Here is a 25,955-nt window from a genome sequence, read left to right as displayed (position 1 = left end):
AGTAAATGCAAGGATTTTTTGAGTATGGTGAACTTTTAACTTCACTTACTCTTAGTTTCCCTAATTATGTGAAATGCCTTTTTTTTTTTTAATGAATTGGTTAAGTGCACGTAGGAAAGTTGTTTTAGGTTAATCAGTGAAATCCTAAATTTAAGTAACTTCTTTATAGAGATAGAGTCTCTCATTAGATATGTCTATTTCCTTTTTTTTTTTTTAAGATTTTTAATTTATTTCTCTCCCCTTCCCCCCCCCCACCCCCCAGTTGTCTGCTTTCTGTGTCCATTCACTGTGTGTTCTTCTGTGACCGCTTCTATCTTTATCAGTGGCACCGGGAATCTGTGTTTCTTTTTGTTGCATCATCTTATCGTGTCAGCTCTCCGTGTGTATGGTGCCATTCTTAGGCAGGCTGCACTTTCTTTAGCGCTGGGCTGCTCTCCTTACAGGGTGCACTCCCTATTTCTCTGAAGGGTTGGTTCATCACTTGAGCAGAATCCCCTATTTAGTATTGACTGGCTCTTCTCTCAAGATGAGATCCAGTCAGCAACATCTGATTAGAGCCATGGCAGACTACTGGTGGCAAAATAAATGTGGGAGGGAGTACTGTGTTAGGCGTTACTTAGAATCCTGAAGTCCAGGATACTAACACTAAATACCATGCACTCAGTACCTTCAGTTCTTCAAAATAGTAAGACTTTCCATCTAAGCAATAGGAAAAATAGTCATTGATGTGAGCATTGAAGCTTATCAGTTACATAAAGTAATGGCAGTACAATGGTATAATAACTTTGATAAGCGCTATGAAGAAAAGGTACCCAGTACTATAAAATGGGGATTCATGGAGACTTGGCTATATTTGTCTTCCTAGGAATGTTGAACTGGGCTGACAATCATTGGATTTGAGGTGACATTGCTTCATTCAAGGAGAAATCTTAAAGATGAGGGGATTTACAGAATTTCTGAAGGGAAGTCTTTTCGTCATAGCTGCATTAATGGTATTTGAAGCTATGCGTGTGAATGAGCTCACATAGGTAATATAGAGTAGGAAGAGACAAGACCTTAGAACTCAGGCTGATGGGATTCCAAAATTAAACAGTCAATGGGAAAGGATGTGCTGCAGTGAATATTGAGAAGGATTAAAAAGGTTAAAGAAAACCAGGTAACTGGTATCACAGAAGGCAAGGTAAGAGAATATTTCAGGATAGAATGAGGTGAAAAAATCAGCGTCCAAAACTGCTGAGATCCAACCACTGAATTAAAATGGAGATCTCTGATGACTCTACAGAGAGTTGTTCTGATGCTGTGATGGGAGTAGGAGTCAGATTTGAGTAGCTTGAAGGTAAGCGAGAGGGAAAAAAATAGAGTCAGTGAATATCCTGGAAAGAAAGATTGGATATAATGTAGAAAAGATATGGCTGTGGATTGAAGGTGATAACTTTTTTAAAAATTTTAATTCATTGGTGAGAATAGATAATGTTTAAAATCTCTTGATTATGATCGATTTGAAAGGAAGAGGTGAATCTACAAAAGATATAGGGTAAGATTCCTGACAGAAAGGAAAAACAAGATTCCAAGCACAAGTGGAAGGGTTGCTTTATATAGGAGGTTTGGGGTAGAAAGAAAGCTTATTTGTTGAGAGCGTGTGGGGGAGGTTTAAGGAGAATGGAAGTCTAAGAGGTTGACTGAGTTGACCTACATTTGGGTTTGCAGAGTATAATCTGTACCTATGTTCAGCAGTGCTTGTTGTATACTTAGGGAAATGAATGGTGAAAATAATTAGTTATATTCATTAGGGTGTGGCAATACACTAATTGACTAGTTAATGTTGAGAAAGAAGGGGACAGTCTTATTTTCTGACAGTATTTGTGGCAAAATTTACAGAGAAGTGAAAGGAGTAAAAAAAAGGAAGATAAATTGTTATATTAGTGAATATTTATATACATAGCATTGCTCTCTGTACCTTGAAAATACGTATGTATGTGTGTGTGTATAATGTCCCAATAAAATATGTACACAGTTTATTAATATATATGTATTAGAGCTTATGGATATTAACTATTATCTGTGTTGGTTACCCAAAAGTTGAAGTCTTATAAATACTATTCACTGTTGTCAATGATTTGGTATATGTGGGATATTTACTTACTTTATTAGAATACTCATATATGTAAATGCATATGATAATTTCTATTTTGAAAGTTTTCCATATGTCAGGGATTGTGATAAGTCCTTTTCCTCTTTTATCTCATTTAATCCACTTTGTGGTGTATGTGCCATTATTATCCTCATTTTATAGGTCAGGAAACTAAGACTGAGAGAGATTAAATGACTTGACTAAGTCATATACCTAATATGTGATCATTAGATTGTAACCTGGTCAGTCTGATTCCACAGACTCTTATTTGAAAAATAGACCCAAGGCAGCATAAACTAGAGATGTTCATGAATGTGAAAGAAAGGGGGAAAAATCACACTTTAAGCTATTAGAAATTTCCCATTAAGAAATGATTCTTATCTCTTTTTTTTCCTTCAGCCCACCTGAATATTCTTCCCAGGAGCAGTGTCTTACTGCAGTTATTCCCAAAATATAAAAATAATGATTACAAACCAGTATGTTATTTTATGCTTATTATCTTAACTTTCTGAAGCAACATGAGTATGGGATATGTTTTAGATGTTTATCTTAAATGATTAAAATTTAAATTTCCAGTCTCTTCATATTATTTAGATTTAACTTTGATTATTTGGAAATCCAACTGATCCAGAATACAATGAGTGTTTAGTTGTAGATGTTATCTTTTTACCATGCTTTGAAAACTTTTGCCAAAGGTCTCTCAGATCATAGAACTCAAAAGATTAAAATTTATGTATATTGCATGCTTGACAGAGTGTGGTAAAATGAATATTTCATTTTCAACTGCCTGGACTAAAAACCACTACAGCCTTTCTGGACCACAGTTTAACAAGATATATTATGAACCTTAAACATACTTTGGATCTTTTGACTTGGTAATTTTCCTTATAGCATTCATTTCGGAGGAAATAAAATTTCGACATAAAGTATTCATCATAGTATTAATTATAAGTATGAAAATGGAAAAGCAATGAGAACATCTAAAATAGTTGAATACATTTTCACCCATCCATAAACTAAAACATTCAGCCATTAAAAAATGGAATGCCAAAATTCAGATGAAAAAAGTTCTGTAGTAGGGATTACACAATTTGAATTTAGGACGATCCATTCCCACTATACTCACTCTGGATTTTAGAGGGGAAAAGGGCCATAAAGAAAAATCACATAAGCTTCTTCATTAGAAACCACTTGATGCTGATCCATTGGAGCCATTTGTATACTTCTGGAAGTTTGTGAACCATCTGAAAGTATTTGCAAAACAGTGTATGTTCCTGCATTTTCCTGGTGAGTAGGACCAAGATGTTTATCAGATTCTCCTGACAATTTCAAAAGTTGCCAAACAAATAGAACCCAACAACAATCCAAATACTAAAACCGTTATGAACTTTTCCTGTAAGCCATTATAGCTCAAGCAGCACTGGCTATTTTTGCACATAAGGTTTTTTTTGGATGCAGTCACACCTACTCATTTCTATATTGTCTGTGGTTTCTTTCCTGCTACAATGGCTGGTTGTATTGTTGGGACAGAGAACTTATGGCCCAAAGAGTATAACACCAAAATTCCTCTCTTCCTAGATTTAAATCAGAGCCAGTTGGTCTTTTGCATGCCTTCATGGTTACAGCTGGGGATTTTTCAGGGCCTGTAAGCTTGGGCTCTCTTCCTCTGAAATGGAAATTGTTTCTTTAGTACCTATAAAGGAGAATTATTCAACTCCCAATTTCTTTTGTTTCTTACTTTTTTAAGCATCTGAGAAGATCAGGAGGGCAAACATTTATTACCTCACCCATGCAACACCCATTAAATTTAAAAACACCAGTACTTAATACATAGTAAGTTGACTCACATTACTTTTGATGGAAGGATGAATGAATATGGATACATAGAAAATAGGGAACCAGGATAGTTTTCGTTTTATCCTCACCAGGTGCCAGTTAGTTGTGCCAGCACTAGAGTCCATGACTTGTAAATTTTACTGGGAAAGCTCAAGTGGTTAACTGTGCCACTATATGTTTACCTTATTTTTGGGGTAAGGGGGTGTGGGTTTGGGGTTCTTTCTGAATATTTCTTTCTAACAGTAGTCTCCAGATTTCTTTCTTTTGGTAAAGTTTAGAAATTTCCACTTACAGCATCCCTAGGTATCAACTTGATCTTAACCTGAGATTTCCTATTTTATATTTCCTTCAATTTCTTACCCTGGTACTTCTATGCTGATTCTGTGGAATGTGGACTTGGATCAGCGGTTAGGGCGATCATATACCACATGGGAGGTCCGCGGTTCAAATCCCTGGCCTTCTTAATCTGTGTGGAGCTGGCCCACAAACGCAGTGCTGATGAGCGCAAGGAGTGCCGTGCCACTCAGTGGTGTCCCCCAGGTAGGGAAGCCCCACGCGCAAGGAGTGCGCCCCATAACGAGAGCCGCCCAGCGCTAAAGAAAGTGCAGTCTGCCTAAGAATGGCGCCACACACATGGAGAGCAGACACAAGATGACGCAACAAAAAGAAACACAGATTCCAGTGCCGCTGACAGCAATAGAAGCGGACGAAGAAGACGCAGCAAATAGACACAGAGAACGGACAATTGGGGAGGGGGGGTGGTGAGGGGGAAAGGGAGAGAAATAAAGAAATAAAAATCTTTAAAAAAAAAGTGTGGATTCCGTCTAGTGGCACAGCTTCAACTGTCTCTTGTAAAGAATGTGTCACTTTTTTGTAGTGTATAAAGCTCCAGTCACAGGCATGGTCCAGCAGACTCAATAACCCTGTGCTCTGACCCTATCTCTGTATTTTTTATTCCTTAAACTTATGCCAGGGCATTTTTAGTCCTATGCTACCTTGGATTTTGCCTCTCCCCTGAAATTCAAAGACCTCTGAACTAGAATCATTCAAGCGGTTCTCTTGTACTGTATATTTAAACTGTTCAGATAATAACCATCAACAGATATCTGAGGTGAAGATGTTGATATTCTTGAAGTCTGTACTTAGGGTCTTGTGAAGAATATCTCTTCTGCCACTTGTTCTGCTAGACTTTTTCTTTACTCTGCTTTTCATTGTTCCATGCTTTACATAATTTATTTTACTTCTGACAGCATAAACTTTCCTTTTTTTGGTCATAATCCTTTTAGCAATAATATCATGTGCTTTCTGTGATGGTTAAATCACTTAGCTAAGTTATGGTGTCCAGTTGTTTGCTCAAGCAAGCACTGGCCTGATTGTAACTGTGGGGATATTTTGTGGATTTAAATGATAGTTTTGTTGAAAACATAGTTGACTGTATCTATGGCTGAATATATCTATAATCAACAAACTGCTGATTGCCTTCAGCAGTGGGAGAAATCTTGTCAAATCAGTTGAAGACCTTAAAGGGAGAACTGATGATTTCAGCAGTCAGTAAGAAGAATTTCTATCTGTTTCAGCAAGCCAGTATCTCCTGGAGAATACATTTAAACCTTCATAGGAGTTCTCAATTTAAATCTGCCCTACGGAATTTGGACTTGTCAATGCCCTTGGTCGTGTGAGCTAGTTTATATAACAAATCTCATAATACTTATGTAAATATCCTTCTAGTTCTGTTGCCCTGGAAAACCCTGACTAATACACAATTCTAATGTATTATTTTGCCGTTGTTCTCATTTCAGACAGACAGCTGTTTTTTAATTTTATTTACACTTTAGCCTATTAAATTGGTCCCTTTAATCTTCTCCTTTCTCTTTCCTTTTGAACTCATATTTTAATATTTTTTTGTTATCTTTTTTTGGGGTTACTTGTAATGTCAGAGATGAAAGTCAAGGAGTTCTGAATTCAGAAAGCATTCATTATTTAAACAGATTTTGCCTATGTTTATCTCCCTGACCTAAGAAAATTTTACCAACCTAACATCAAACCCAAGACTGAACTCTGTTGTTCTTTATTGTTGCATTTCTTTACTCTTCTGAGGCCTAACTGCAAGTGCTTAGAGCAAGTTCCATTGGTGGCACCATCCCATCACTATCTATAATAAGTATTAACATGAAATGCATTTGAAAATGCTTCAAGTATTTTAAAATAATCTCCTTTTTTGCCTATAAAATCTATACAGATTTTATGTTACTTTCTATAGCTGTATCAGTCTTCTAGGTCTGCTTTTCCATGGGAGCCAATATGGCTTAGTGGTTGAGTGCCAGCTTCCCACATATGAGGTCCTGGGTTCAATCCTTGTTTGGTACCTATAAATAAGTAAGTAAGTAAATAAATAAATAAATAAAAGAAACCATTGTGGTTAGTGTGATTTCCATTCTGGTTTACTCTGAGATTTCTATCCTACAGTTATCTTCTGTTTCTCAGCTAGATACATTAAGAACCAGTCACCTCTCCTTTATAATTAATAACAACTATAATATCCTTTTTTCTTTACCTAATTCCATTTTTAGGAACAGTCATGGTGTACATCTTTTTCTTTTTTCATATCTCACTAGTCTAGCCTTTAAGAGGGATTTTCATAAGGAAATCCCTCTGTTCTTCTTAATCAGCATTCTTCCTTTTATTTTTCCTTAACTCTGGTACTGATATGTTATTTGTAAGTATATTATCTGTTTTTCAAACAAATTTTATTGTTGTTGAGCAAATCCAGTACCGAGAGCTAGTTTTTGAGGCACAGACATTTAGATTATCCCTTTGGCCTTTGGATTTGTAATAATTTGGTGAATTTTTATTCTGCCCCCATCTGAAAAAGTGTTCTGTGCCTTATATAATATAGAACCTTACCATTCTTTATCTGTTCACTTGATAAAATTCACTGGCCCTTCTTGGTTGAACTCAGATAAAATCCTGAAATCTACAGACTTGATTGATTTATTTAACAATCCCAAAGGCTTCTTGCAACTGTATTATGATGGTGATTCTTAAGAGCCTTTGGACAAACCACCTGAATCTAACACCTTGGCCTGGTTTTTGAGAACTAAATTAAGGAGAGGTTTAGAAGTTAGATTCTTTGATTTGGAGCTAATATTAACAATTTAAAATTCAAACATTCACACTATAGTGTTCAAAGCCCCTATGATGGTTAGTCTTATGTGTTATCTTGTATTATGGTGTCCAGTTATTTGGTCAAGCAGACACTGGCCTGATTTTTACTGTAAAGGTGTTTCATAGATGGATGTGCATCTGTAGTTAGCTGATTGCATCTATGGCTGATTGTGTCTACAATCAACAAAGGAGATTGCCCTTAGCAATGAAAGTAGTCTTCTCATCCAATCAGTTGGAGGTCTTAAAAGCCATAATTGAGGATTTCAGAAGTCAGAAAGAAGAACTTACCTTTATTACAGACAGCCAGCTCCAAAGAGGAAATCAGCTTCATTGTAATTTCCTCTTTGTGGCCTGCCTTACAGTCTATTGTGCCCAATTCCATGGTCGTGTGAGCCAATTCCCATGATAAATCTCTCTCGATATATACTGTCAATTCTGTTTCTCTGCAAAACTATGACTTAATACAAACGCATATAGAATGTGACCACCTTTGTAGTTTAAAGCCCTGGCCTATAGTCCTTACTGAGAAAGGAAAATTTTCCACATGTTAATATGTGGAAAAACTAGATGACTGAAAGACTTTTTTAAAAACAATAATACAACCTTTGCCTCACCAAGGTATGTAATACTATTTGTAGCCAGAGCAGGTTAAACCTGAAGTTAGATGCAGAGTTCTGCTTAGCTTACGTTAGTTAGACATTTATATATGCTCACACATCTGTGGATATCATGATGTAGCTACCCAAAGAGATTTGTTCAACCCATATATTAATTTAGTCCTCATATACTTTTCCATACACATATCTTTGTGTGTCCTTGACCATGCACCAATTTTTGTGATGCACTTGAGAGAGTAAATAAAGTTCTTATTTTATGAGTAGGAACGTTGCGGGAAAGAGAAAATGATGTTCAAAACACGGAGTGTCGAGAATTTGGGAAAAGGACAAAAATAGAACAATGGAAATGTGGGATTGTGTTCCTTATTGTTGTTTTGCTGCTTTTACTCTTCCCTACTCATCTTTTTTCACTCACCAATGTAAGAAGCCTGCTTTCTAGCTCTTTGCCCTTGCAAAAAAAATTGCACTTACAAAAAATGTTTTTGGCTGCACAAAGAAGGAAAAATGTAGTAGAAAGGGACTTCCCTTTATGTGGAAAACCATTTCTCCATCATTTTGTTCTTGAAATATACATATGACAAAACTTCCATTTGTGGTTATGTCAGAAAAAACATACTGCTTCTGGGATAAGAATACTTCTTTCCAAGTATCAAACAGGGCAAGTTAAGTGAAACATACTATACACTATTCAAGGGGAAACTAAGAGAATGCAGTTTAACAAAAACTTAGAAACTGAGGAAGTCACAGTAGGTATTAAATAATATCTTTGTTCAAAGTTAATTACAGTGTATCTAATGAAAGTTGTTTCTCCTTTATTTCCATTTTTAAAATATCTTTTTAAAGAAGGCATATAGTTTTCAGATTGGGAATTAAATATGGTTAAAAGAATTACACAGCCCCAAATAAGTATGGAAAGTTGGTAGGGGCTTTAAGATTAAGTTTATATCTCTTAGGTATATGGTGGTAGTGGTGGATGGGATTTTGTACATGTTTCTGAACCATAGTAAATAATGTTTGATTGAAGTAACAGAGAACTTAAGAGATGGGCTGATACTGTTTTTAAACAAGTGGTTATGGGACCAATAGGACACTAAAATTAGTATAAAGTGAAACAAAATTCCTGAGTAGTTTATTAAATAAATGTTTTTCAGTACTTAGAAAAAATTGTGTTCATCTCTAGTCATCACTGTGGGTTCATTAAATCAGGTTATTCTTTTAAGTTTTTATTAGCTTTTTAACTAGATTACTACAATAGATTATGGGGAAGTGACAGACTCAGCAAACAGATTTCATTCAGCATGTGGGATGGTCTAGTAGTAGTAGTTGAACACTGTTGCTAAAAGGATTTTGATTAATGGTCCTTAGTATGTAACTGAAGGATCTGAACTATGCCCTATTTTAGTTATGTGTGTCTGGGTGTTTATATTTTTTAAACAACTTGGATGATAACATGGCAAACCTTCTTTTCAGATTTACAGTGACACATACTGGAAGGGAAAGCTAATGTGTTGGCTGCAAATGCATCTAAGTGCTGAAACTAAGAATGGGAAAAGTGGTAAGGATTAATACACAGTCATGATTTTTAAAAACCAACTATAAATTTATGGGGTGTAAAACTGGCTGAGTAGTAGTCTGTTTGAAAAAAGAGTTTTTGCAGAGTAAGTTAAATAAAATCTAAATTAACCTCAAGGTGCATTAATAAAGCTCAGAGTTAAGAACAGGGAGGCAGTTTTCCACTGTTTTTATATGGAGTCTGCCTGGAGTCTTAAGTTCTATTTTGGAAACTGTGTTTAAGAGGAATTAGACAAACTGGAACATAAACAGGAGATGCTAATGAGAACTGAAATTATTGGAAATATTCAGAAGTGTTTGAAAGGACTGGAGATACATTATCTAGAAAAGAGATTGTAATAAAGATTTGTATGTTAGCTATATTATCATACTTGAGAGACTGTTGCATGTCTTGTTTTTACAGTTTTAGAACTTCAACATTGGACAGATGGATGGTGCTTTAGTTTGCAAAGGCTGCAAGGCAATATGCTAAAAATGAGTTGGCTTTTACAGAGGGCATTTATTAATTTATGAGCTTAAACAGTTCTGAGGCTGTGAAAATGTCCAAGTGGAGATGCTGTCTCCCTGAGCTGCAGCTGTGGGTGATCAGGCATATGGCAGGGTACAGTGGTTGTGTCTGCTGGTCTCTACCTACTCCTTTAGGCTCTCTTTCTCCCCGAGTTGCAGCTGTGACCAGCCATCTCATAGTGGTGTTCACTCATCTTTCCCCTGTCCTCAGGGCCTTGTTGCTTTCAACTTCTGGCTAAAAGTGGCTTCCTCATAGCTTCTGCATTCCATTGATTTCAGCTTCTGGCTCCTGGGACCTTCTCTTTCAGATTCTGGGTTCCTCTCAGTCTCTGCAGCTTTTTATGCCTCTACTTATAAAAGACTCCAGTGAGAGGATTAAGACCCACCTTGGGTTATGCAATCTAGTCAAAGGTCCTTAACCAAAGTAATGTCATCAAAAGCTCCTACTTAAAATAGGTTTACATGCACAGGAATGGATTAGCTTTTTCTTTTTTTTTAAAAGATTTATTTATTTTCCTCCCTTTGTTTGCACTGTCTGCTTTCTGTGTCTGTTTGTTCTGTGCGCACTATGTCTGCTCATCTTCTCTTCAGGAGGCACCAGGAATCAAACCTGGGACCTCCCTTGTGGGGGAGAGGTGCTCAATTACTTAAGCCACCTCAGCTCCCTGGTTTGCTGTGTCTCATTGTCTTTCCTCTTTGTGTCTCTTTGTCAAGTTATCTTGTTGCATCAGCTTGCCACACCTGTCCGTTGTGCCAGCTCATCTTTTCCAGGAGGCACTGGGAATCAAACCCGGGGCCTCCCATGTGGTAGGCAGGAGCTCAGTTGCTTGAGCCATATCCACTTCCTGGATTAGCTTTAAGAATGGGATTTTCTGGGGTCCACAAAAGCTTCAAGCTGCCACAAATGGATATTACAGAGAGGCAACTTTTTCTTCATAATGAAGAATTTTCTAATGAACAGTTCTTTAAAAAAGTAAATGGTCTTTTGAAATGATGAACTACCCATCAGTAGCAGTATTAATGGTGGTTAACACTCTGAGAATATTGTAACGGGTATTCCTACTCCAATTGGTAGGATCAACCAAATAATGCTGAAGATTCCTTTTACCAGTATTATTGTTTGGAATTAAGAGTTAATGATGTTTACTCCATTTTCCAGTTTGTAAAAGATTTAGTCTTATGGTATTCATAGAACCTATTAAAAACTTTACTGTAGAAATATAAACCTAAGTAGTAGTTGTACAAATATATGCTTCATGGAGTTCCCTCGAAGAACTGGGTTTTAGGTTTCTTGCTGCTATATAAATTATGTCCAATGCAGATCCCAAAAACTTTTAATTAATTAGAATCTACTTCTAAACCATATTTCGGTATGACTTAAATTTTAGATATTTATTTACATGAATACCTTGATATAGAAAGTCAAAATAACAGGTGACATTCTTCTCTTGAAAAACATTTTTAGCTGCTTGGAAAACTGCAAAGAAAGAATGCTTAGTTATGTGTGCAGACATAAAGCATGCTATTTGTATTGCTCTATCTAGGATATGCTTCATTTGTCAGATTTTATATTGCACTAAATAGTTGAAAGTCAGAAATTTTAAATAGATTTCATTTGAGAGTAGCCTATCTGCTTGCTAAAAGTAAGTAAAATGTATGATTAATCATACTTAAAGATCAACAATAAACCACTCTGCTGATGCAATGAAATAGTAGATAAAGCGAACTTACTCTCATCATTTTATTTTCTTAAAACAAAGTGAACTAGTAACTATAGCTCTTGTTTGTTATGTGTCAGGAATTATCCTACGTTTTATTAATATATGCCTTATATAGTTCTTTAACAGTCTGTGATGAAGGTTTTAGTATATTTACAAGAAACTGAGACTGAGGAGTGTAATAAGGTTGCAAAGGTTATACTGTTAATGAGTGACCGCAGGAATGCAACCACGGTCTGTATGGTTTCAAAGCCTATAGTTTTTCCACTGTGCTACCAATCTATCTACCTTATTTTTCCATCTGATTCTAAAAAAAATACCCACAGCCAAGGGTAAGTCTTAAGGTGTAGTTATGTAACACATTAGGGAAAATAAATGTAGAATTGTGCTTCTTTTATAAAGTAGCTTCCAGAAAATAAATGAGAACATTGAAATGTGGGGGAAAAGGTTGGAACATATTAGTTTTAATTTTAAACTTTTAAAAACTGAACTAATTTTAGACTTATAGAAAAGTTACAAAAATACTACTGAGTTCTCTTTTTATCCCACACCATACCTTCCTTAATGTTAATATTTCACATAATCACAATACAGTTGTAAAGAACAGGAAATTAATATTGATACAATATTATAAACTGTATTACAGATCTTATTTGAAATTTACCATTTTTTCCACTAATGCTCTTTTTCTGTTCCAGGATGTTATCCATGATATCACATTGTATTTATTTATTCTTAGTCTCTTCCAGTCTGTTATAGTTACAGTCTTTCTTGCCTTTCATGTCCTTGACACTTTTGATGAGTAATGATCTGTGGTTTTGTAGAATATCCCTCATTTGGGTTTGTCTGATAATTTCTCATAATTGGAATGAGGTTATACATTTTGGCAAGAATACCACAAAAATGATGTCTTTCACAGACATCATATTTTGACTGGTGATATTTACCTTGATGGCTTGGTAAAATTTGTATTTGTGGGGTCTTTCCACTCTAAAGTCTGTAGTTGATAAATATCTTGGAGGAGATACTTTGAGACTGAAAATCTTGCTTCTCCTCAAGCTTTCTGTAATAGTTTGAAATTATTTTATGAATACAAAAAAGAAAAGATTTTATTCTTGAACTAATTTATTCCTATGGGTGTGGAGCTGTTTTGATTGGACCATGTCAGTGAGGCATGACTCAGGATAGGTCTCTGCCTTCTTACGGGAACTCTATATAAAGAGAGACACAGAAGAGAGAGTCAGAGAAAGAAAGCTGCCGTTTTTTATCCTGCCAGGAGAGAAAGGACTTGAGGATCGCTAGCAACCAAAGCTTCAGCATGAAGCCCATAAGAGGCTGGGCTCATGGAGTTGCTCAAGCCTGAAGAGATGACGTATACCTGATAGCTCATAGCTGAACTCACGAATAAACCAGAGCAGCAGAGCCTGAGAGAGGAGGCCTGGAACAAGCTCTATGCCTGACTGACCACAGCTGAGCTTTGGGGAGATGGTAGATTCTGGATGGGAAGGCAGGGACCTAGGCAGATATCGTTGGCCACCTTGGCCATGGGGCAGGACCCTGGGATCACTAGTAGCCGACCTTGCTGAGAAGGCATCTCTGATAGTGTTTTGGTTTGGACATTTCTTAGCCTAGGAATTGTAAGCTTTTACCCTAAATAAAATTTCCATTAAAAAAGCCATCCCATTTCTGGTACTTGCATCGGCAGCTCTGTGGCAGACTAAAGACACTTTGATCCACTTAGCATCTATCCATGGATCTTGTCTGCAACATTTATTTCTGTGGTATTTGCCTAACGGCAATTTTCATCTTTTTTTTTTTTTTTTTTTACATATTTTGATGGGGTTTTCCTCTGTAAGGAAGAGTTGTATCATCTGTAACATTTATTTATTAATATTAGTATGGACTCAACAGATTTTTATTCTATACTGTGGGTTCAAGACCAATACTATTTTAGTTACTCTCTTAGTTTGCCTTTTCCAGGTCCCTGTTGATTTCTGGCTTCCTGTTTTTCCCTGGCTGTTTTCTATATGGTCTCCAGTAATAGGATTAAGACCCATCCTGATTCTGTTAGCAACAACTTAACTAAAAAAACCCATCTTCCAGAGATCCTATTTACAGTGGTTTCACATACCCAAAGAAGAAATAGAATGGCGGCGGACTTGGCCCAGTGGTTAGGGCGTCCGTCTACCACATGGGAGGTCTGCGGTTCAAATCCTGGGCCTACTTGACCCATGTGGAGCTAGCCCATACACGGTGCTGATGCGTGCAAGGAGTGCTGTGCCATGCAGGGGTGTCCCCCGCGTAGGGGAGCCCCACGCGCAAGGAGTGTGCCCCATAAGGAGAGCTGCCCAGCGCGAAAGAAAGTGCAGCCTGCCCAGGAATGGTGCCGCACACACAGAGAGCTGATGTCAGCAAGATGACAAAACAAAAAGAAACACAGATTCCTGTGCCGCTGACAACAGAAGCGGACGAAGAAAACGCAGCAAATAGACACAATGAACAGACAACCGGGGTGGGGCAGGGGGTGGGGAAGGGGGTGGGGAAGGGGAGAGAAATAAATAAAAAAATCCTAAAAAAAAAAAAAAAGAAGAAATAGATTAACACTTTTTTTTTCCTGGGGTGTATAATTCAACCCACTACAGATAAGAAAAGTGGAAGAAGACATACTGCTTTCCTGTACTATGGCCTGGCAGAGCTCATTCCAATTGTGATGTCATGTTATCAGCTGTCATTAGCTCAGTGTTTATAACAGCACTGAGTATGCAGGAGAAATATTTCAAAGTAACAGTGCCATGTAATGGATAATTTTATGTATCTTAAGAAAATTAATAAAAAAAAGTGTTAAAATGAATTAGCAGTGCCTGGCATGAAATTAAACAAGTTAAGAAGAGATCTAAATTTTAGAGAATTTGTTCTATGTCCCTTTGAGAGTTTGGGCCAAACCTAGTGGTGATAGCCACAAGGACTTTAATTGTATTAGGTTTGGGCTCAGCTAGACCAAGTAGGCATATTAGTAGCTGAATCTTGGTGAATGAAGGTAGTTATTAGTACAGAACTTGAGAAAGTAGAAAGCCTTTCTTGCTAAAAAAGACAAATCTAGCCTATATATGGAAATTGAATAAAGTTGTAAGTAGACATGGAATAGGGCAAACTTTTTAGGACTTAGGACAGGAAAAATGTGAGGGTGTTAGATACCTGTATTGTTTTGTTTTGTTTTTGTCAGATCTCATCAGTTTATGTACCTTTTGTAGGAGCTAATGAACAACATCCTAGCTGACCTACTGGACAAATGTGAAATGCCTATGTGTCCTAACATCAGGATACCTGAGGGCATCTGTGTTAGTCAGCCAAAGGGGTGCTGATGCAAAATACGAGAAATGGGTTGGTTTTCATAAAGGGTGTTTATTTTGGGTAGGAGCTTACAGATACCAGGCCATAAAGCATGTTATTTCCCTCACCAAAGTCTATTTTCATGTGTTGGAGCAAGATGACTGCTGATGTCTGCAAGGGTTCAGGCTTTTTGGGTTCCTCTGGGCTAGTGCCTCTGTTTTTTCCACAAGGTCAGCTATAGACTATGAGGCTCTCTGGGCTTTGCCTCTCTCCACAAAGTCAGCTGTAGACCAGCATGTGAACAGCCCTGTCTCTCTCCCTGGGGCTCCAACTTCAGCATCAATCTTGCACATTACCATACCTTTTATCTGTGAGTCCCCATTCATTCAATGCCCTAATGACATGGCCCAATTAAAGCCCCAGTCATAACTTAATCACACCCTGGTACAGACCAGATCCCAAACATAATCTGATATCTATTTTTGGAATTCATAACCATATCAAACTGCTACAGCATCTCTCAGTTATGCTCTTTACAAGCTGGGTGAACTTTTGGAAGGTGCTTAATTTTTCTGTTTCTCAGATGTTTCATAGTACTGTGGAGATGATTAAATATGAAAAAGCATGAATTTATTTAGTGTCACATAGCAACTACTCACTTAAATTTTTTTTTTTTTTTGCTTGCTGTCTGCTCTCTGTGTCCATTCACTGTGTGTTCTTCTGTGTCTGTATTTTTTATTTATCCCTCCCCCCACCTTGTGGCTTGCTTGTTGTCTGCTCTCTGTACATTCGCTGTGCGCTTCTGTGGTGTTTTTTTTTTTTTGGCTTGTCTCCCTTTTTTTGTTGCATCACCTTGCTGAGTCGGCACTCTGCAGCACTTGTGGGCAAGCCTGCCTTCACAAGAAGGCCCCAGGACGTCAACCCAGGGCTTCCCACATGGTAGACAAGAGCCCAAGTAATTGAGCCACAGCCGCTTCCCTTAAATGTTAGTTTTTACTTTTACTACTATTATTATTACTATACAAATTTTTTCTTAATCTATTCTCTAGACTTGTTTTTAAGGAAATTCCTCCACAACTATAATGGCACTTATAAGAAATACGCTATTAATACTGAAGAAAAATTCCTCTGCTATTAGTTAACACCTGTGCTCTCATATTGTTAGACAAATATTGGTGTTCCTAAAATCAAAGGTCTTCAAAGATATTCAGTGATTATTGGAGTTTGACTTCTTGGCCCTAACTATGTCAAAAATCTAACTCTTTGACAAGGTCAGACTGTCTTTCTGGCTATAACTGGTACTTTGAGCAACTGAATATACTTTCTGCTTATACTTAAATTCTGCTCTATTCTAATCTAGACCAATCTTATGCTATCAAAACTGATGCCTCTGCAAGAGTGGTAGAGCCAGTTCATTCCAAGGAGGACTCTGATACTGGTGATCTCCATCCTTGCTTCTACTTGTGAGGATGAAAGCCATAGTCTATCGAATCTAATTTTTCATTATGAACACACTGGATCAAGGAGCCAGTACTGATGAGTCCTCTTCTCTTATGCACATTATCTTCTGAGCATCCATTCCTTTTTTCTCTATGTTGTAACAGCTATATTTAGGGTGGGATTGATCCCACTTGCAGCACAAGTAGAGGCTCTAAGTCAATTGGAGCCATCCTATGCCTCTTGCCACTAAATTTCAGGCAACCCTAGTTCTAAGTCAAACAAAGCATGATACTTCATGAACACTGGGATTTATTCACGAGTGTTTCAATTAATAGGAAGGTCAGATATTTATTTGATGATCCTGGGATGAATCTCTTTCTTCCTATATGAGAATGAGGAAACTGTTGGCAGCTATGGTAGGACTAACAGGGAGCCAGCTCTGAACAAACTTGAGTCCTGTGAACATGGTACTGTGGCAGAGCTTCTGTATATGCAGGAGACTTATCTGACTGGGTATATTACCAGGCTGTCTTGACTTAACTAGTATCTGAAGACTTTGGACCTCCCTCTGGATGTCTCTAGATCTTAGTCAATCAATTCCCTGTGCAATCACAAGCCACCTGCCTAGGCTGAATTGTGCCAGTTAGCTTTTGCTTTGTAAAATAAACCCTTAAGTTCTCAGCTATGATAATTTCTCAGGAAGAGGACATACTATCCTCCCTTAGTTTTCTGACTCATAGGACAATGACTGTGCTGTGGTCTTGGCTAATGAGTTTATATCCATTATCCAAAGAAAGTACATCCGTCTCCTTGTTTTGATTGTAAAGGGAAACCAAATTTCCAGAGACTTTAAGCAATAAAGGGGATCATTGGTTCATGTAACTGGAATATCCAGTGGTTCAACCATGTTGTCAAGGACCCACTTCCTTTCAGATACCTCTGTTTTAATGTGGCACCAGAGTAGTGTTTGGTGGTCACAAAGCAGCAATAAAGCTGCCCAAAGGCCTTAGGAGAGAATTTAGACAAGGAACCACTGATTGTCTAAACATTCTTTCTATTTTGGCTTGAGATGGTTTGGAAAGTCTCTTGTACTTGGTGTCAGCATTGTTGGTAGGGAAAATTTTGTTTTTACTTCCCAGCTAATTAAGAGGACTACAAGATCTAGAAGAGATAAAAGTTTGCAGAGATAATCCCCTCTAACCTTTTTTATCTATGCATATTCCAAGAAAGATTGGAGAGATCTGCTATGCACTTGGCTTTACAACTTGGGAATTGTCAAGAACATGAAAGGATTTGAGATTTTACCCTAATTGCATTCTAACAAATATTTATGCTATAGTTTCTTGTGTACTGGCAGAGGACAGGAGACCTCTCGATCATAGACAAAGGACTTTATTATTCATAGCCCGGCAAGCAGCATAAGCCTTATGTTCTTTCTTCCTGCCTCTCAAGTCCTCTATGGATGACCTGATGCAGCCCAGGTGGAGGCTGCATTTGCAGTGGCTTTGCATCAGAGCTGAGGAACTCTGAGTTTAGGGACCCCAATCTTTAATAGATGGCTGCAAGCAAATCTGATCTTTGATCCAGAGGGAGACATTATCTATATTTTGTACTGGACAATAAACTGATCTGATCTGTGCTCCAGAGGGAGAATTCATTTCTGTTTTCCAACGCTTTTTCCTATAAATATCCATGAAAAGATGAATGCAATCATACCTCATTTTAAAAAATCGTAGAAATATGAGAGACCCATGGAAACTTTTCTTCTAACAGGAAGTGATTAGTGTGAATTCCTTTGCATTCTGCGTTTTCTTGGCTTTCGTATTCTGCTCCAGTTTTTTTTTTTTAGCATTTATATCAAGAATCAGCAAACTTTTTATGTAAAGGAGCAGATATTAATATTTTAGGCTTTGTGAAAAACATGGTCTCTGTCACAACTACGCAATTCTGCTGTTGTAATGGGAAAGCACTGTAGACAGTTCTGGCTGTATTTAAATAAAACTTTACTTACAGACATTGAAATTTGAATCTCTAATTTTCATCCATCACAAAGTATTATTATTTTGATTTTTTTTCAACCATTTAAAAATATAAATCCATTCTTAGCTCATCTACAAAAGCAGGCATCAGGCCAAATTTGGCCTGTGGGCAGTTTTCCAACCCCTATTTTGTTAGATGGATTTTGTTAATATAATACATTGTTTTAATACATCAGTTTTGCATATGAAAGATCATTATGAACTATTAATAGCAGTTGATAATTGTAAAATGCTTTCTCATAAATCATCCCAATTTAGAGATAAGGATCTTAATTCCCATTTTTATGATGAGGAAATGAATGCATAATAAAGATAGAGATGACTTGCCCAAATTCATAAAACTAGTTAAACTGATAGAACCAAGACTGACTGTATTCTGGACTCTTTCTCCCCATAGTATGGTACTATCTGCAACTTAAACTTACATAATCAAAGCATTATATTATTGTATCTTAACATTCATTTATTTCCAGAATGCTTAATGTTCAGTCCTATGAAAAAATAATGATGCACATTCCTTTAAAATTATCTTTATACTATTTTCTACTATCTAGCTATTTGATCATTTGATCATTGTTTAATATTTGTTCATTGTTTTCTTGGCAAAGCTTGGCAAAGGCATTTGTTAGAAAATTTGGTAAAGATTTGTCATTAACAGCACAGTCATCCATATACTATTTTTTCACACATTTCTACAGAAAACAGTTGATTTTATTTTCACATCCATAGTATGAAAATAAGCAGTCAAGATTTTCTTCCCCTAAATTATTTGCGTTCATGATTAATTAATGTTTTATCCAGTATGTCCTATATATATTTTAAAATTTGATATGTTGAGAATATTTTCTATAGTAATTTACTTTTTGGATTGTTTCCCCATCAGGTGGTTGAAGATTATGCTGGACGATGGCAGGTCCCATTGCCACAGCTTCAGGTTCTTCAGACCGCACTTTGTTGTTTTACATCAGCCAGTGCATCATTCCCAGATGAATGTGAGCACGTACAATATGTTTTGAGTAGCCTTGCTTTGTAAGTACTCTTCACTTCTTAAAAAATACTTTTATTGCCCTTTTTGAGAATTAGTTCTTGAAGAAGGATCCTTTCCTAAAGTCTTCCCTCAAAAAGAATTTTCTGTTTCTTCATATAAGTATTTAGCTTTAATTTTGAATATTTAACCACAGTTCTTCTTTTAGTTATAGAACTAAATAGAATTGTGATAAACAGATTTGTATGCACCTACTACAACCACTTTTCCTTTCCTTTTTAATTTCTCAGAATTCCTTCACAAGCTCTATTGGTAAGTCCCAGAATATAGCTATCTAGGCCATGATAGTTAGCAAAGAAATCTTAGATTAGTCCAGGAAGAAGTTAGAAAACTACTGGTTTTTAAAAAAATGCTCAAGTTAAAGATCACAAAGTGAGCAGCACATGTGCTTATTCCTTTTCCTTTCCTAGGAAACCACCAAAATTTTAGTAAAGAAGCAAAAGACAGAAATTCAGTGATAAGAAATAGAGAAGGATTAAAGATTTCAGCAGTGTTCTGGGGGACAGCAAGTAGATAGAGAAGTGGTAATTGAATCCCAGAAGCCCAGAAGTGGAAGTCAAAATTTGTTTTTTTTTTCCTCTCAAAGTGCAGCTCGTACCAGTAGTGGTTGTAAAATTGATGATTAGTGTAAAAAATACAATGGAAACTATCAGAGTACTTCTCAGAGAATAAGTATTATTTTGTGAAACTCTTGTTGTTTTATATATTTTTATATATGTGCATTCTCAATTATTTGTACACCTTTTTATTTTTTTTTAATTTTATGTATGGCAGTTTAAAAAAAAATCCTCTGGTTAATAAGATAGAAGAAGGCCAGCCTGCCCACTCCTACTCCCATCAGGAATCCTAGAGAGGTACTTAAGTTAAAGGTACACGTTATGAAATAGAGGAATAGAGAATAAGATATTTTGGGAGAATGCAGATTAAGAAGTTAATTAAATTTTTTCTGTTCAGGCTAATCACAAGGCTTTTTTTTTTTATAGGCCACCACAACAGTCAAGTTATTTTCTACTGGTTTTTGAGGAAAATAAAATAAGCATTAAAAGAAAGAGATGATTTTTAAGCAAAAAGTATTATTCTTTCCGTACCTATTAGGAGTTTTTTTTTTTTTTGTCTTTTTCTTAATTTTAGGGTTGCAATTTGAAGATGCTTTTAAAGCTTTTAAAAGTACTTTTTTTTGGTTGTCATTTTTGACTTCTATTTTACTATTTGCTAGAGGTTTTACTACTGCTCATGGAAAGTATATATTGAGTAGAAGCAAATTTACTTAAGATTGACAGTACTAGGAAGAGGAAAATAAATTATCTTAATGGCTGGTTAAATAGTAATGGTTCTTTAAAAAAAGGAGCCCCTTTGCATTATTTGAATTTACTTTTAACAGAAAAGTTAATTGTGTTTTCAATACCAGAAGAAAAATGGGGAAATTGCATCATGGCATTTCTATTAAAAGAGTAATAATAAGTCTGTAACAGTCTTCTACTTTGTTTAAATAAATACTTAAATCAGAAAATTCTTCTCACAACTATTCCATATTTATTCATTATTTCATTCCGTAAAGCCTCTGTGATTGTTTCTAGGGATACAGTAGAAAATAAGATAGATCAGTTCTTGTTCTCAAAGACCTTACAGAGCTAAAAGATATTAAATAAGCAGTTAAAACCATTATGTGATTGCAGTTATGAAATAATTACAGGGTACAATTAGAGAGCATAACAGGGGACTTGGCCTGGTCTGGGAAGGCAGGGAAAATTTGCTGGATAAGTGAAAACCTGAGCTGTGCTCTAAGGGATCATAGGAATTAATTAGATGAAGGAGTAGAAGTTCTCCTGATGTGCAGAATGGCTAAGACCCTTGGACAGGAAGTCAGGATATTGACAGATTTCATTATAATTAGTATCTGTTTATAGAATTTTATTTATGATATATATCATGTACTTTAAACTTTTTGTTCACTTGACATACTGAAAGTATATAGGTGAGCTAAAAAGTTATTAAATATAATTCTAGAAGATATTTTTCTCTATGTATAGATTGTCTTAGAATAATTCTATGTTAGATTCTGTCATATAAGTATATATGTAATATACATATAAAATGTTACTATATTATTTGGTAGTATTGTCTGACCTACACATTCACCTCCAAAAAAACAAAAAAGCCTATACCCACATTACAAATTATACATGGGTGAAATCTGCTTCTAAATAGCGTAGGAGACTTACAACTACAGTATTGTGAAGTGTTCTATATTGGGGGAAGAGAATTCTGTTTTTATTCATACCTTAGTGTTTTTCTGATTTTATGGAAATGAGTAATTATGTAGAGAATGGTCTTAAATTGACTAATTATAATTTTGTCTGACTCTACCGTGTTTACTTACTCTCATTGTAAAATGTATTCCTTTTTACATATCAGGAAACTAAGACTTAAGAAGTTAGGGGACTTTTCCAAGTCTTAGTTACGTTCTGACTGGTCTTTTTCCTGTTGCTTCTCATGTTAGATTGGTTAAACATTGATTTCTAAGTTTCACAGGTAGAACAAAGTCAAACACTCCTGAAACTAAATAGACCATCAGGCAGAGAATACAGACTTTACCAGTTTTACATAAAATAAAAGCAAGCTTTAATGCTATTTACCAGCTTCCTTTAGCCCAAGGGAAAATAATTGTTCATAGATTTCAGCATGCCAGGCATATAGGTAAGTGGGCGGACACCCATTAGGTTCACAGTGATAAAGGAAGGAACAAGTTTAGATAGTAGCATGTGCAGTAGCAAGGAGTAAAAATATATGTCCTAATATGACAAATTGCCTAGGAGAGAAGACCAAAGGATTTTGTCTTTCATGGAGATAAGTGGGTATAATTAGCCTCTGATTAGAGTGGCTGGACAGTCATAGGCTGGGCCACACATGTAAAGGTAAACCATTGATCCTTTCTGTTAACTTATACTACATTTCAAACATAGCATTTGTACCTAACTTTAGTCTACTGTACTACAACCACGTTTTATTTGGTTGCATTTATAATTTAGGTCTAGATTTCAACTAATTTAGGTAACAGCTTGGCAACTAAAAGAAGAGTCTCATTATTTAAAAAAAAACATTTGTTTGGGGAGGTAGGGCTCAGGTGCCATAGAAGATGTTTGTTTTATAGGCCTTATTAGTACTTCTCTACACCAAAAAGCACTCTAATCTCTTCTGGACTCTTTAAATATATTGACCAACACTTACTCAGAACCTCCAGTTTTGTATCCATTATTGTCTTTTAATCATTCATGTCAGGTGACCTCATTTATTTGATAGAGAATTCTAGATTGTCTACACTTCTATTTCTCAGTCTTTTCTCTCTGGGGAAGAGATGATCTACTTTTTTGTTTTAAAGATTTTTTTTTTTTTAATTTCTCTCCCCTTCCCTCCCCCCCGCACCCCCCCAGTTGTCTGCTTTCTGTGTCCATTCGCTGCATGTTCTTCTGTGTCTGCCTGTATTCTTGTCAGCGGCATCCGGAATCCATGTCTCTTTTTGTTGTGTCATCTTGCTGCATCAGCTCTCTGTGTGTGCGGCACCATTCCTGGTCAGGCTGCACTTTTTTTTCGCGCTGGACGGCTCTCTTTACAGGGTGTACTCCTTGCATACGGGGCTCCCCTATGCGGGGGACACCCCTACGTAGCACAGCACTCCTTGCGCGCATCAGCACTGCGCATGGACCAGCTCATCACGGGTCAGGAGGCCCTGGGTTTGAACCTCGGATCTCCCATGTGGTAGGCAGACTGCCCTATCATTTGGGCCAGATTCGCTTCCCATGATACGCTTTTTTGAGGCAATTAATGGTTTTAATTCTACTCCTTTACTACATTCCTTCAATGTTGATTTATTTTTCTTTGTCATTACAATAGAATATTTTTAAGTTTTCAGGATTAGTTGTAGCTAAAATAAACAGAAGACATGTTTTACCTGCATTTGTTTATACTTGTCATGTTTATAGTATATTTGAGTTTGCAGGATGGAAAGTAATCAGATTATGTGCTGAAATACCTTATTCCCGCCCACATTAGTATTTGTCAGTATGGATATACAAAAATTAGAGTAAGAAAGCAATAGACTTAAAAGGTGGTACTGGTTTTATGGCTTTTAGGAAGATTAATCTTCTGTAGAAAAAGATGTATGTAGTCTTTATAAAGCATGTTGATACATGTTTGAAATTTTCAGATATTTGAATGTGTTAATCTGGTTTTACATCAGAGCACTAGAAAACTATAGATCTGAGCTATTTAACTTGTCTTTCTTTACACATATAGTTTTGATTCATAGAACTAGATCACAACATTGTACTGTCATTTTAACTGTGGAATAAAATAAGAAAAAAATATATAAAATGCTTCTGTAATTGTGGTAAAGCTGACAAAATTTTGCTTATTACTCCTTATACAGAAATATCGTAAGAAATTCTTCCCAAGATTAAGGCACTAATACAAACTTACATAGTTTTATTTTTAATAAATAGTCATGTGACTCATGTTGACCAAACCTATTGTTTATCGTGTTCTTCAGCCATGCTTTCTTGAAAAAGTTTTCCCTTCTAATTTTGGAATTTGAGGGATAAAAAACAATTTATGCTTGCAGGGAATAATCATCAATAAATTAATTTTTTAAAAAAAATTAAGATATATAGGGTATTTCAGTCAGATCCAGACAGGAAAATGGAGGCCATGTTAAATAAATTTGATAGAGGGAATTTAAATCATTTAACCACTTAAAAGGTATTAGAAGATCTGAAAGAATAGACAGGGTTTGGTGAACCCAGGGATAAGCAACTGTTGGGAGCTGCTTTTAGCACTAGGCATGGAAGGTCAAAGGGAGAAGAAGGTATTACTAGAGCCCAGAGTCTGGAAATGCTTGATGAAGTGAAGGAGCCCTGACCTGTGGGAGAGAGTCCCTTGGAAGAGGCATAATTACTGCTAAAGAGGGCCCTGAAGCAGAGGGACAGGGGAGAAAAACCATTTCTCCCTTCCTCCTGACTTCCAGTTATCCACCAGTGTCTCCCTTTGGCCAAATCTAACCAGAAACTAGTATGCTTTTACGTAGCTTACAACAGTCTTTGTTTTTGAAAAGTATTTTTTACTGGATATTGAATTGTAGGTTGACAGTTTTTTGGTAGATGTGTACATGATTCAAAAATCAAAATGAGTATAAAAGGAGATGTCCCTGCACTTATGTCTCCCAGGCCTAGTTCACTTTCTCTAGGTAACCAGTGTAAATGCTTCCTTTTTTGGGGGCAAACTGTCATTTATTTATTTATTTATTTATTTTTTACTTTGAATTTCATTTTATTTTATTTTTTCAAATTCTACTCAATTTATTCATTTTAAAAAAATATTACATTAAAAAAATATGAGGTCCCCATTCACCCCCACTGCCCCCACCCCACCACTCCCCCCACAGTAACACTCTCCCTCATCATCATGACACATCCATTGCATCTGGTGAGTACATCTCTGGGCATCGCTGCACCCCATGTCCTGTGGTCCACACCATAGCCCACACTCTCCCACGTTCCATCCAGTGGGCCATGGGAGGACATACAATGTCTGGCATTTGTCCCTGGAGCACCACCCAGGACAACTCCAAGTCCCGAAAATGCCTCCACATCTCATCCCTTCCTCCCATTCCCCGCACCAGCAGCCACCATGGCCACTTTTTCCACACCAATGCCACATTTTCTCGATTATTAACCACAATAGTTAATGAATACAATATCATTAAGTCCACTCTGATTCTTACTGTATTCCTCCTTCCTGTGGACCTTGGCTTGGTTGTGTCCATTCCACATCTATGTCAAGAGGGGGGTTTAGATTCCACATGGATACTGGATGCAATCCTCCTGCTTTCAGTTGTAGGCACTCTAGGCTCCATGGTGTGGTGGTTGACATTCTTCAACTCCATGTTAGCTGAGTGGGGTAAGTCCAATAAATCAGAGTGTAGGAGCTGAAGTCTGTTGAGGCTCAGGGCCTGGCTATCATACTGTCAGTCCAGAGATTCAAATCCCCTAGATATATCTTAAACCCCAGCACCAACTGCAATTCCAGTAAAGTAGAATGAAAGGCTTGTGAAAAGAGATCACATCTGAGTCCAGCTCCATCACGCAGAAACACCAGCTCCAAAGAAGGGCTAACTGACATGGCAGTGAACCCCCATCTGCCATGACCATAGAACCTGTGGGTCTCTTTAGCCCTCAAAAGGACCAATACCTGGGGTTGTATCTACTTATCTGTCTCTGATACTCTGCTCAGGTGTGCATAAGGGCAATCCTTCTGACAACCTCCAGACTCTTTTTTAGAGACTCATAGCCATATGAATTCATTTGTCCTTTCCATTTCCCCCTTACTTTAGGTCAAACAGCATTTTTAACTCCTGTTATTATATGTAGACAGGGATATTCTGCTGGTCCACGTTGAACCTTTAATTCAAGGTCGTTTTCTAGTTACATCATCAGCTGGTACTTGGTAGTGATCCCTCGGTGCCAGGGAGGCTCATCCCCGGGTGTCATGTCCCACGCCGGA

General features: G+C 36.8%; 1 protein-coding gene across 3 annotated transcripts in view; it reads left to right on the top strand.

Annotated features, from left to right (window-relative positions):
- The window catches only part of ZNF654 (zinc finger protein 654), a 365,546-nt gene that overhangs the window by 294,425 nt on the left and 45,166 nt on the right, over positions 1-25,955 (top strand). For 2 of the 3 annotated variants that reach the window (XM_058296049.2, XM_058296047.2), the window contains exon 2: positions 19,239-19,384. The exons of the other annotated variant lie outside the window; for it this stretch is intronic. Coding sequence is in view for 1 of the 2 variants with exons in the window: in XM_058296047.2 (XP_058152030.1) it covers positions 19,239-19,384 (146 nt within the window). In the remaining variant the exon portion in view is untranslated. The remainder of the gene's footprint in view (positions 1-19,238; positions 19,385-25,955) is intronic. 3 annotated transcript variants of the gene reach the window in all.

Source organism: Dasypus novemcinctus, chromosome 4 (genome assembly GCF_030445035.2).
Source record: "Dasypus novemcinctus isolate mDasNov1 chromosome 4, mDasNov1.1.hap2, whole genome shotgun sequence".
NCBI lineage: Eukaryota > Metazoa > Chordata > Mammalia > Cingulata > Dasypodidae > Dasypus > Dasypus novemcinctus.
Note: the sequence above shows the minus strand (reverse complement) of the source record. Positions and strands in the feature narration are given on the sequence as shown.